Source organism: Prorops nasuta, unplaced genomic scaffold (assembly GCF_024137725.1).
Source record: "Prorops nasuta isolate Cenicafe-Biocafe unplaced genomic scaffold, Cenicafe_Pnas_1.2 PNAS00004, whole genome shotgun sequence".
Lineage (NCBI taxonomy): Eukaryota > Metazoa > Arthropoda > Insecta > Hymenoptera > Bethylidae > Prorops > Prorops nasuta.
Genome location: NW_027116801.1, coordinates 3,300,367 through 3,314,654, shown reverse-complemented (window position 1 = coordinate 3,314,654; position 14,288 = coordinate 3,300,367). Strand labels below are relative to the sequence as shown.

Below are 14,288 nucleotides of genomic sequence, written 5' to 3'. Positions count from 1 at the left end.
GAAAGCAAAGGGTGCGGGGTGATATATTATACAACTATGTAAAAAGTATAATAATTTAATTGCAAAGTCTTGTCGCTCGATCCCGTCTAATATTCTATGCATATATATAGGAATGTTCATTTCTTATGCAGGAAGCTAAATGAGAAATTGCGTATGTTATCGTTGTTGAAATCGTTGGATAATGGAGACAGCAGAGTTCCTGAATGATCGGACTGGTTATTCACAGCGCGTACTTGACGCGAGTGCAAGAGCGTGTTAACGCATCATTTTAAGTTCTTTTGGTGGTAAGCTTGTGGCGCGGAAGAATAGCAAAGCAGCTTCCGGATTAAAAAGAGCCGCTCATAAATTTCCCACCACCATCGACAAATGAACGTAAGCCGTTCCAGCAAAGTTTTTCCGTCCGCGAACTCTGACGTAACAGACTCGAATCACAGCTTTCGCATTTATTGCACTTCACTTTAATCCATTTCACCCTTTAGATGTCCAATGACGATTAGTAATTTGAGTAAAAGCTAAGTGATTTAGGATGGTAATATAAATTTCACTTATCAAATTTAGCGAATAGTTTAGCCAAGTTCTAAAGTTGTTACTTTGCCCTTTCAGCAAATCAATGCTACATAAGTATCGCTGTATATAGTATAGGTAGAGAATTTATGTTAAACGAAGTACCATTTATATCATCCAGATTTATACTATTTACATTAAGTGGAGAGGTGAGAATTTTCTATGATAATAATAAAGCTTCCGTATTTACGAGAGCAACAAAAATGATGACTCGATGAATTTTTATGATACTGCAATAATGCAAACGTCAAATTGGACGTTGAAGTTTGCGAGCGGTCCATCGAAAGCAAATGTATGTATATAAATAGATGGTATATTATAGTAAATATGTGACACGAGCTATGCATATTCCGTATAAATTCAATTTAAGGCGAGTATGACCTCATTACTGTATATTTGACCGGAATTATAATTCCTGCATAACGAAATACCTTAACTTCCGAGTTACGAAGAAGAGCTAAATGCTGGGATTCCACAAAGTTTTTTTATTCGTTTTGTCATTCTTTTTCATCATACACAGGTTTCTCGTTTCTCTCTGCGCTCACGCACGGATATACCCATATACAGATGGACTTGTGCCATATTAGATAAAACACTCTAGTTTTCGGCTAATCTACTCAGCTTATTCCAATATTCCATGGTTAAAATTGGGTTGTGCAAATGCTTACGTCATAGCGCCGTGCAAACATACAAACACACAAATACAAGTCCAGTGCAAAAGCTTGAATACTGAAAGCATGGAACGACTGTGAATCGTGTGCGAGTCATGAAGCGATATCAAATATAGTACGAGAATCAACATCAGAGCATATAGAAGTGAAAAAGAATTTCAAGATCGAAACTAATACTGGTTTTTCATGAGAAAGCAACGATATCTAGGGTGTATCAATATTCATGCACTGCTTTGAAGGCTAAGGGGGGGGGGGATTACCGAACTTATTTTACGACCATGGTTCCTTAACAACTTTTCCTGGAAATCAATAACCTTAAAGTTATGAAGCTTTTTAATCTGCCAAATGTGTGACGTATAAAATGACGCGTTTGACGTCACGTTCCAGAAATGACGTCACAAAAGAGTGTCGTCACAAACACTGAAATCATAACAGGAGTACTCGCTCAATAGTTCCGCTTTCAAATCAGCAAATCATTCTTCAGAAGTAATTCCATTTGCCCTGTGCATTTCTTTAATGCTTTCTTAATGTATAGAAATTGATTTAAAATATTTTAACAGTATATATAAGAATCTAAGTATTACAAATTGCACAAGATTTTTATTTCCATATCTCACACTATGCGCTTTCTCCCACTATTTTTACTATAAAATTAAGAATGCGTTACTTTTGAATAATTAAACGTCGTTTATTGGTTCTAAAATTAACGCTGTTAATTTCGATGCTTAAACATGGTTAAAGGAAGAATATCATGTTTAAGTATCAATAATTACCGTTGATTCTTGGTTATTATAAATATATAATCTTTATAAAATACGATTTAATATTCTTTTTTTGGAAGAATAAATGTATAAACGACGCTGCTAAAAGAACATTGAATGCAATACCTATATTTTACATGGTAATTTACAAACCTTAATAACTCAAAAACTTCCCATTTCCGAGAAACGTGGCTGAATAGGGATAGTTCTAAATATGCTCAGCTATACCATTTCCTCCTACTTCGTCAATTCAAGGAAATGTGAAAAATATAAATACTTCCTGTATAAATTTAAGTTTTTATGATGCTCCGGAAATAGAATACACAAAGATTCATTTAATTATATTTGCCCATAATATTATAAAAGATATTCTTTCCTTGTTCAATAAAAGCACCTTGAAGGCAAATGGAGCAGATTTTTAGAGAGGTTCTTTACAAAAAAATTGACACCTCTTAAAGTCAACGAGATAACATTTTTTTACGTCTATGCCTCTACTTTACACGCTTTAAATATTAACATACGTTTCGTGTGACCGTACGAACATTGACGCATATATATATATATATACCCCAATGCATAAAATATTTATTTAAAAAAATATCTATGCGTGGTGCACTGAAAATTGATGAACAACCGCAGAGTACAGATGATATGGTTCCGGTGAACGTTCTAAAGCCTGCTCATATATGGGAAAGCTTTAAATTTTCTTCAGCTGTGTAATTCGATTACGAACTAGCGGGAAGCTTAAAAGCGAAGTGGTTCAATTAAAATTTTACAAACTGCTACCTTTCGATGTGAGCGACGATGAAGCCTTTTGTAATCATTCCTTTTTTCGTACTTTTCAAGACTGGGTGAAACTTTCATTTCCCAGTATGATCACCCTACCCCTACTGGTTTATTGGACGATGGGCGGCACCGGAACAAAAGAATTCCTAATAGCACAGAGCTAAGCTATTGCATATTCTGAAAAGCTTCTCATTAAACTAGATAACTTCTACAGGGATCGTTGTGATGTTTGAGAGTTACAATGTTTTACAACTATACTTCGATCATCTGCGTTGGCATGAACACAAAGAGAACCGACTAATGACTCCCACTAACATATTTACGAGTTGCGAAGAGAATTTTCCCTTGGTCATCGGTTAATTTCCTGGAATAGGATAATGACTTTAAAGATGAAGTATGGGAATGCTCGTAAACGTCTCTATCTGCGCCACCTTTAAAGCAGGCATCTTCCTTTGTGCAATATAAATATTCAAATCGATATCTGCTCGACCTGCAACTGCAAACCTTTCTATCACACTCCTTCTTTTACTTTAATGTTGACTGTAATATAACTGTATATGGCGTATGTGTGTATTGATTGCAACACCTATGTCAACCTTCCCTTAAGCTTTTGGACAAACGTATGTTATCTAGCAGATTTATGGACAGTATTCTATAAATATTCACAATTCGAAAGATTAAACAGGTCGCATGGAAGCTTCCAAGGATTATTATGGTATAAACTATGCATGAACCGATGTCGAATTTCACTGGCAACCTAATGTATTAGCTCTGTTTCCGATATGTACCATTATCCCTTTCAAGCTTACAGAAACTAATCAACCAGCTGTAAAGGGCTGAAGCACAATTTTGTTATTTCTAAATAAGTGATTGGAGCGAGAGGTTATTGTATCTAAATAAGAGAGATAAGGAATGTGATACGAGTTGCATCTAAATTCATCATTGAATTTGGTAGACCTAGCTTGCAATTCAATACCAATCACTCATTGTAAATCTTATCAGCTGTACATGCATATTCACTAATATTACGGATATGGTTTAACGAGATCCAATGGATCAGTGATATACGGTCGTTACATGAATATACATAAAGGAGCGAAACGCAGGGCACGTTGAAATCTATATAGAAGACTAAAACTTCGCCAATTTCAAGGCGCCTACCATTTTCTTATGAACGAATAAAGACTCATAGAGGGATAGAAGAATAAAATAGAATTGCTTGTAAATTAATTCTTTTATTTGCCAAGCGTGGGATAAAGTGATTTAACTATAAGCTCTGCGAGATAAGAAAAATTTTAGAAAAGAACATTCCATACGTTTCTAAATGCATGGAAAAGTCTGATAAAGGCTATTTACTTAAGGAATTTATGTGGATAAGCTATTTTATAAGAGCGAATAAAAGAAATGCGGCAAGGGAGTCGAGAAAATGTACAACTTATCGGCTACTACGCGAGATGAATTTTTCAATACTGAGGATACACTTAAGGCTGAGAGTGGACTAGTATCTCTGTGCGGAGTTAAAGCAAAGTTAAAATCATCTCCTTGGCTAAATTTCCATCAGATTCGTTCAAATAAATGCAGTAATTTGATACAATAATATCAACGATGTGTTTTATATGCATTCGCGATTGTTGAGAGTTTTGCAACTTTACTTTGTGCAACTAATTATTGTAATTAATCGCAAAGGGTAAACATTGATATAAAAAAGAAAATATGAAATTAATACAAAGCAAGCAGCTTATTTAAATAATTTATTTCCCAATTTTCTTTCATAAAACAAACGAGGAACTTAATTTTAGTGGAGAGTATGAAAATATTCACATGAGTTGGCAGATATTGCAGACAAATTTCATGGGACTTTTTACAGAAAGTGTCTTGACCTTCTCAAGGAGCATAAAAGGATTCTCGAGTAGCGAACAGTAACTAAAAAGCAAATGGTATATCATCATCGTGCTCCTTAAATAATTGAAAAACATCTTTCCGTAGAAAGACGCACAAAAAGTTTTGCTAGAAGCCAACTTCAACGCCACTTTTCATTCCTCTACTGCTACGCGTGGCAACATCAGCACCCCCTCTCTTTTTTCTATATCCTCTTTCGTATCCTAACCAAACCCTGCGGTATCTCGATTAAGGCTGTCGTTCAACGTAATTATCCAATCGATTTCGAAGCCAAGACTTTTTATTTATTCCCCCTAGAGCGTTCTTTTCCCTAGCTTTATCTTCCTATTTTTTCCCTTTTTCCCTTACAGCCCGTCTCTGCCTTTGCTGAACCACGAAAAAATCACGATCGAAATTGAGAGATGCTGATTTTACCTCACATTTAACTATTAAGGAATGCTTTTCGATATCCCTTACTCCCAGCCGGTATTAACCTGATCAATAATGAGAAAGGTGCGGGTAACGATCCTCCCATTAAGAAATGCATTTAAGCCAGCTGAGATTTCGCACTGGGTTTATTCGGATTTAATGAATGCAATTTTTTTCCCTCTCTTTTTTTTACGTATTTATTGGGTTAATCTTTTTTCCCCCTATTTCCTGCTATTTTCATCGATCTGATTTTTTTACGAGGACCACGTTGCAATTGAAGATGATTAAATGTGTAAATGAATTTAAAAAAAAAATAAATTCAAATTATATCTAAATATTTGCGTCTGTGTTTTTAAAATAGGTTGTGTATTAAAATTAATAAAAAAATCTGAGGTATATGCACATCAAATTAAATTTAATAATCCATAATGGCGATAATTTTCAATTTTATAATTGTTATATTTATATTCATAATTTTTTAATAACATCTCTGAAAAATACACTCTAAACTCATTTTTTCCTCTTACCGGAAAGTTTTTATAGAATAATTTCCTGTACGTTGAGCTCTCTCTCTCTCTCTTCAAATGAATTCACAGATACTTTCAATAAAAAAGTGAGTTCTGCGTTATTCTACATAAAGTCAAAGATCAATGTTAAAGGTGATACTTTAGCCATATACACATTCTTTTAATTTTATTTTCGTAAGGAAACTTATTTTTTTAAACATCTTCCAAAATAGAAGACTTTAAACGTTTATTTTGTGTTAAAGTTAAAAAAAAGCTCACTGTATTTTTATTGAAACAACCGAGCTACTTTAATGTCACTCTCTCGATGATAGATTAATTTCCTTCTTTGAGTAGAGTCGATACAATGTTTGGATCGATTTTTAGGTGATAACAGCCTGACAAGTTTTTTCGCCGATTTTGTTTCTGGGTCACTTCAATGACAAAGCACAGCTAACTTCTCCCACTGTTATAGACAACTGGGAAAAATTGTCGACGCTCAAGTTTTATTTGCACCGTCAAGGAAGTTTCCAACAACCTCTTTTGATAGACTTTAATTTACAATGAAACGTCTTACATTTATTCTATCGCAATATCCCAAAACTTTTTTGATCAATCCTTATACTACTGCGAGACTTTGGTTTCATTGAATTCACAATTTAGTCAGGATGAGCTGCTAATGGCTAGATCCCACTACTTCCTTTTAAATGCAAATTATCTCTTACTGCCATGATGGGAATATAAAAAGGTGGCAAAGCGCCATTATACTACTATACTTTATACAAAGATACGCAACTTAAATGAAAAATGGATTATGAGAACTTCCGCAAATCACGGGCTAAGAGAAACTGCTCGAAACATCCGGTATGTGTGCAAATGTTAAATATAAAAGCGAGTAAAAGGAAACCAGTATTTATTCACAAAAATAATAAAAAAAAACATCACGATTTTTACGTGTTAGGAAAATAGCAGAAGTAATTATAGCATACGTTAAGCCATTAACATACATTCGTATCAATTACCAGTGGTGAAAACTATTCCGAGTACTATATATGTTGCATTATTAAACTCGCGCACATACATGCAGACAGGAGAGTTCGGGTTAAGTCTCGAAATATTTCACCGGTAGTTTCGAGAAAGGTCCACTTCGCTGCTGCAGCAGAATCAGATCTTCCCGTGAGGCTGGAATTGATGGCGGTTAGCTACAGTTTTTACCCTTCTTTCTTCCTTCCTCTTTCTTCCCATTAATTCATCCCAGCCACCAAGTACGAAACCTCCCCGTCTTTTCTTTTTTTTTGCCTTTTTTTTTATTGCAACGACTTCTTTATACAGCACGGACGAATCTATTCCAGGAGGCCCCGCTCCTCGGCTAGAACCAGCACCGAACATTCCACTGCAGAATTTAAGGCTCCCAAGGCGATTCTAGTTTCGCCATATACTTTAGCATTAGCTTGATTGTGAAAACATCAATTTGCTGCTCCACAAATTACTATAGATTCTACAAATCCCATTTGTATTCAAGAAACTTATAGCTCCGGGAATAGAGGATTTATTACCCACTTCTCTATGCTAATTTTTCCTCCACACTCTATATAGAAGGCTGAAACTTTTTTTCCACGGCAAAACGTCAGTCGTATATATCGATCGACGAGTTATATTCGCGCGAATCGCCGTTAATACGCAAAGCGAGCGAAACTATTGTTTTCATTTTGCAGAGTCGTCGTAGGTTTGTGCAGAATGCTTAATGACACTGAGGAATTAAAGCTATACGTCAGAAGGAATTTGGTGTAAGTACTTCGAGAATTACCGGAGAAACGTTGCACTTGGTGCAATAATTGCAGGTGTTTATTAAGAATCTACATATCTCTTTCGTGGAAAGCATTAATTCTTGTTTGGCGGCAGGTCTGTATTCTTGGTTAAGTGTGTGGTGCGGGCAAATATTGCACACCTGCGTCGGTCTATTTGCGGCAAAGCAGTTTAGAGAAGCAATTCGTGTCTCGCGCGGAATAGTTTTGTGTTGACGGAATGCAAGATTAATGAGAGCAAAGAATATAGTCGCCTTTGCAGAAATTTAACCGATTCGTCTCGGTTGCCATTGAGCAAAAGGGGAATCAATTACACCAGCGCGGCAACGTTTCCACGCACCCGCGCGCTATAAAGCGTTATGCCGCTTATGCATTTTCCCTTTGGAGTCATTGATTGTAAATCCGGGCCCCCCCCCCTCAACTCTCAACCCCGGATATATTACATCTAGCGGCTCTTCTCGAACGCTGCATGGCATTGTATCTCCCATGCACGCGGATATCATTAAAATTCGCTCCATTACGCCGTTTTAAATTGAGCCAAGTTCTTCCATAATTGTGCGAATTGTCGCAGGGCAAGTAAATTATGGAGCCAACTTCGTCTTTGGAAAATTCAAATTTACTGTCCTATCGGGCATTATTGTCGCTTGAAACTCTCGTGTATGTATATATGAGGTATGCATTCGAAAATCGCATTAAAAGATTGAACACTGCTGTAACTGTGCGCATTTACATTGGAGCAATCAGCATTTATATCTTTGTCGGTGGAATGGCGAAAGCTATACGAAAAGTACCGGGTGTTTCTGAAGCAGAATGAGAGAAATTCCCTGAGGTAATACAAGCTTCATGAGATTCAGGCATACATTGTAAATTGTGATCGTCGCACACAGGTACAGCTGCAACAAGCGGTATTTTTGTGAAAAGCACGCATAATCCATAATGTAATAACGAGTCAAGATTTTCTTTAGAACTCCATTCTTATTTTACACTCTAATTTTAAACACAATTCTTAGCCTTCGAATGACTCGTAAAACTTTACTTTTACAATGTGAATCAACCCAACAGAGCTGACTCTTTTTTTCTTTATTATCACCCTTAATTAGAGCAAAGCAGTAAATACGTTTGTAATTGCACGGTGGAACAAGTTACATTGTACAAATTAAAAGTGCGTAAAACAAACTTATGCGTGACGTTGGAAATCTGTGCAAAAATCTTATACCTGGAAAATTCGAGTAATTCAATTTATTCTTATGCAGTTAGTTCGAGTGACGATTGTCGATCCAGTGCTGAAACTATTGCATTGGAAAATTTAAATTGTGGACATAATGATTGCAGCAGCTAGAAAGTTCTCGAGTTAGACTGTTCTGTTGCAGTTTTGAAGTTTTGCCATTCGGTATTTGTCTTCTTTCATTCGTTATGTAGGTGAGAATCTCGGAAATACTCAAGAGACTCGAGGCGTTATTTACTGCAATGTCGTAAAACAGCAAACGAGACCAAAGGAATCGTAGAAAAATAAATAAAAATCTACTGAGAAAAGATGAAAAAAATAACAAGTAATCAAAATAGGATATTGTCGAACTACGCAATTTCTAAATCACGTACCATTCCAATTTTTCGTTATTACATTACGTAATCATGGAATGTTTTTCATTTCGCTTGGCGGTAGTAAAAAATTTAATACTTTTATAGTGAACTAGAAGTCAAGCACTGAAGATCCATCATTTCGCACAGCAAGTTTTTATTTGTACATCGTTCATCACTTCCTACGTCTCATTGTTTCTTATGACTAAAGATTTCAGAAAAAGACTGATAAAACGAAGAGTCACTTGTAAATTTCAAGTGGCCAGTTTGTTTTGGAAGAATAAAATCATTTCGAGATTTTTATTTTTTGGTTCGTTATAGTTCGATCGGTTCGCCATATCCATTGGAATCAGTCAATGCGTCCTCGATCACCGATACAGGCAAGATGGAGAGCGAGCTGTATATTATATCTGCTAAGCTCATATAACAGTCAATCACGTGGACACGACATAATGCAGCTTGATATCGTATTAGTGTGTAGTACTACATATTAATCATCGGCACACGTTTAACGAAATATTTTTAATAAAACTCTTTGCACAATCACGAAATAAGTACTGTCATCCGTATATGAGAAGGGGATAAGCGGAATCGACGTTTAAGAATAAAACCCGAAGCATGCAATAAATAAAAAATTATTATAAAATATAAAGTAGGAAATTCTCTATTTCAGTCACATGGAAATATCGCTAACATTCAATAGCTAATGCCATCCTGAGCATAGACATGATTGAATGCATTTGTACTGGTAATAACTTTGAACTGATTAATATTATTCTAGATTTAATAGCTTACCAAGAGCAAACTGTAAGTAGGAGGCTTTAATGTCATTGAAGTTATAACTCAACATTGAAAATAAACGAATCTCCCTCTCGCTCACTTCCCTTTTTCTCATTTCTTTAACAAGTATTAAAAGGTTTATCTTAATCAAGAACCTCGGTGGAGTTTCGCACCAAAAACATTAAATAGCATCAATATTAAAACGTTCGTATAATATGAAAAGTGAATTATCGCAAGCCAAGGAAATATGAATAAAAGAATAAAAACTTGATAACTAATTATGTAATAATAATGAAGAGATGAAATGAATCTCGTTTAAAAGTAGAGCTTCCCGTATTGTTCGGAAGAACTGTGAGCATTCGTTGGAAAGAGAGTGCATTGGCTTACCTTGCACTTGGGGTATTCTTCCTCGGGCGTAGGCCTCTTCCAGCCAAGCAGGGGTGGAATGCAAACCAGAGCCGATAGAAGCCAGACTAGGGCTATCATGAGAGCAGCTCTTGCCGGTGTTCTCTTCTTCAGATATTCGATTGCTTGAGTGATGCTCCAGAACCTGTCGAGACTGATCAGACAGAGATTCATGATGCTCGCCGTGCACAGCAACACGTCCATGGCCGAGTAAATATCGCACCACCAGTAACCAAATATCCAATAACCCATTATCTCATTGGCCAGTGAGAAAGGCATGATGATAAGACCTAGGAAGAAATCAGCCACAGCCAAACTAGCGATGAACCAATTCTGAATGTTTTTCAAGGACTTTTCAGTGGCGATCGCGATGATCACCAGCATATTCCCTACGATGATGATGATCATTAACAGCGTAGCGAGGATGGAAGCCAGAATGATCTGTATGAGACTGTATCCCGAAGGATAGATGTCTCTGCCGAGAAGCCTGTAAGACTCATTGTACAGAGAATCGTTGTAGGGGTTGAAGGTCTCAAAGAGCATGCTGTTGTTAACCGTGTCATTGATCGGATCGTCGATGTCCTCCATGATGTCCTTCGAGTGAAAGAGCAGATCACCCTCGAAGGAAGACACGTCGTCCAAAATTTCTTCGTCCCCACCGGTATTTTCCGTACACGTTCTCGTGCCCTCTGCGGTATCACTATCACTGACCGCAGTATCACCACTAAAACCCTCAAGGATGATCGGTTGGACGCTCGACGGATCAACTTCGAGTCCCTCTTTACCAAAATCGCCCAATGACTGCAGCAATTTCACCGTCTCCTTCTCAACAGAATCGCTCCCGTTCCCCAGCTTCGGACCAGGGTCTATTCTAACGGACCCATACCGATTATCGCACACATCGCACAAGTCTTCCTCGTACTGACTTTCCCCTTTGGCCGATCGTAACAAGATTCTTTGGTCCTGCGGTGACCAAGCCTCGGGAAACTTTTCGCTCGCAAGGTCTTCAGGGTCGGTTGATTTTACTCGATCGGTACTGAGGCCTATTGTCGGTAGTTTGGTGGATCGGCGTTGCCTGTCCTTGCTGCTGACCGAAGACGAAGAGCCACCGGTGGATCGGGGGGTCCACGTCATGTTCTCCTCGAAGACGCTCGTAGACGCCGATTTGGGACTACCGGCGTCGATGGTCATAATGCTCTTGCCAAGGTGCGGCATCACTCGCGTCCGCGGCGCGTGCTGCAGATGCTATCTCGTCGAGGGAGTTGTGCCGGAGGTTGCCGCAGCACGTGGGTAGCAGCGCGCGCCAGGTGCCAACTCGAGTAGCAGCAACAACAAGAGGGTGGTGGTCTCGTCGCATCTCGAGGCCAGGGGCGTCATGCCCGTTTCAGGATGATCTCATCGTAATCAAACGACTATCTTCCTGATCCGATAAAACACCCTCTTGCTTTCTCTTTTCTTTTTCTTTCTCTCTCTTTCCTCTACCTCTGATCACCTTTCTCCTTCACCTCTTTAGCTTACTCGCTCCAAACTACCGTACTCCAATTACACCACTGGCCACTCGGTTCGCCTCTCTATCTTCCCTCAATGAATCATCAAAAAGCCTCGGCTGCACTTTTCTCCAGTATGTTACGATCTTTGATCAATGCTGTATTGTTGCTTCAGTCCGTCTCTTCTATGCGTCCTCTACACAAAGACTTCCCTTTACAATCCGATTTCTCACCTGTCGCAGCCTTTATCGATTCGTGCAATTATTACGCTCTTGTACTTGCTACGTTGTTGTACTTGCTATGCAGCAAACATTTTTCTTCCAAACACCAACTACGATTCGTCCTCGTCTTCTCGTATATTTTTCAACCGACGATAACGAAAAGTACAGAGCGAGATTTATGGATAGTCCTGGCAAGACGGTTGGATCGAGGATACATAGCGATGGGAAGACATGGTAAGTGAGGGGATAGAGTCAGAGAGAAAGAAATACAAAGAGAGGAAGAGAGAGAGAGAGAGAGAGAGAGAGAGAGAGAGGAATAACTAGTTGTACATAAGCAGAAGAGGAAATGAGAGTGAAAAATTGGTCCCCTCTTGTGTTTTTACCTTCCCTTGTAAGATCTAATTCGATCTCTAAACGTTTTATAAGCTGAGTTAAGCGGATAAGCGATGTCGATCGATTCGCTCAATGTGTATGCGTGTGTGTGTGTGTGTTTTCTCCAATTGCTTCCTGAGATTTATAAACAAGTCGTGACTTCGCGAAGGTCGAGGGAAAACCATAGATCTTGGTCAAGCTGATCCGGGAAATGGCTTCTTCTCGACTTTTGCGTGCTCTCACACGAGTTCCTCGATCGATTCTCTCGCTTAAAACTTGGTCCTCTCGTCCTCTTTTCTTCCTTATGCCCTATTTTCCTCGAGTTTCTACGTAGTCGTTCGACGCGATGGTTGTGCGCGCTCTAACGTCGTTCGCCAGCTAATTAATTATCGCGCCGGGGCTAAAAGGCTAAGCGCTGAATACCCGTACTGTTCCGACCTGTTTCTTTTTCGAATTTTACTCGAAAACTTTGAAATTCAAATTACATATACATACGCGTACAGCTATATATTTATACACACGAGATTAATAATACTATACACAAATCTCTTTTAATCTTAATTAGTTACATGGACATCGCCTCGTACTTCTAACACCTTAAAGAAAGATTCTTTCTCACCAGTGTGCAAACTTTAGTCAGTTTCAAGTACTTAAGCGCGTGGACGCTTACCTTATGATTTATGGTACAAGAGGTAATATACAGCTTAGCTGAGAAAATTCAATTAGAAAAAGGGTGTGGAACGTCAGTTTTTAAGACGAGTTTGGTTAAACAATGGATAATGGGTATTATTTCGTAGGAAGGGTTGAAACGATGTACGATATGAAGAATGGAGAGAGAGAGAGAGAGAGAGAAAGAGAGAGAGAGAGAGTGTGTGTGCGTGTGTGTGTGAAGGAGGGAGAACGTAATGTACTAGTGTGGACACTATCTTTCCTCGTCCAACGAATTTACAAAAAACTCGATAGAATTAGACGATCTGGTTCATCGTACACACATTTACACAAATCTTCATCGTTATCAAATATCCAAAATGTCCTCTTTTATCATACATCGACACACCACGATCAATGGCTTCGAAATAAAACGATACTGTTTATTAGGCAAGTGTCGATATTGTTTCTATCGAGTCCTCAATGATGCGAATCAGCGCTTCACTCAGTGTCACTTAACCTTGGACGTAATTATTTTCTGATCGAAGTCCTGCTGTTCAGCCAGGCTAATTGAATAACGTAATAACGAATGACACGCGATTGGAGGTTAACGCTTTAACCGATCCCGTGGCTGCATACACTTCATAAACCAAAATTCACTTTGATATTGCACCGAACTCAAACAGTCAAGGAAAAATTGGTAGCCTCTCGTACGGTAGGAGCAACAGTCAAACTGTTGCTACACTCGTTCCTCATCGAATCGTCAAATTCACATTTCTGTCAAAGGCTGTGCAACGAAAAAAAAATAAGTGCAGCTTAAAGTCTCATTATTAACGACGTAAAATTGATGACGTTACTATTTTCCATTATGCTCTGATTGGTTTATCACAATACTCTTGATGGGTCTGGAATTATAGCGCCAGCACTCTCTCTCTCTCTCTCTCTCTCTCTCTTTTCTCTCTCTCTCTCCCTCCCTCCCTCCCTCCCTCTTCTTGTCTAGTGAGCTTTGTACGGCGGGGGATGCAAAGTTTGCGTGAATACTATCGAAGCGTGCAATGCGATATCCGGCGTTGAGGTTTAAAGCGAGCCTTGCTTATTAGCGGATGATTCCGTTTGTCTAAAATCTCGGAGGGAAAACAGCAGTGCAATGAGAGCTGTTGGCCAACGTGGCACGAAAATCGTCGTAGCAATGCTACCTCGCGGCTCTCGTTTCGCTGCGTGCACCAATCATTCGACCCCGGTACATCTCCACCACCCGCTGATATTCTCCTGTCGCTCTCTCAATCGTTACCCCCTCTCCTTCGACCCTCCGGAAGTCGTGAATTTTCAAGAGAAAAAAACTCCCCTGCCCCACTGTCCCCTTGCACTCTTCCAAACGATCCAATCACTCCAGAAAGCCC

The 14,288-nt window shown here is 38.6% G+C and overlaps 1 protein-coding gene across 1 annotated transcript in view; it reads right to left on the bottom strand.

Annotated features, from left to right (window-relative positions):
- Window positions 1-13,810, bottom strand: part of Octalpha2R (alpha2-adrenergic-like octopamine receptor) — a 100,463-nt gene extending 86,653 nt beyond the window's left edge. The window contains exon 1 of the mRNA XM_066725772.1: window positions 10,143-13,810. Coding sequence (XP_066581869.1) covers window positions 10,143-11,375 — 1,233 coding nt within the window. The 5' untranslated portion in view covers window positions 11,376-13,810. The remainder of the gene's footprint in view (window positions 1-10,142) is intronic.
- Between the last annotated feature and the right edge of the window lie 478 nt (window positions 13,811-14,288).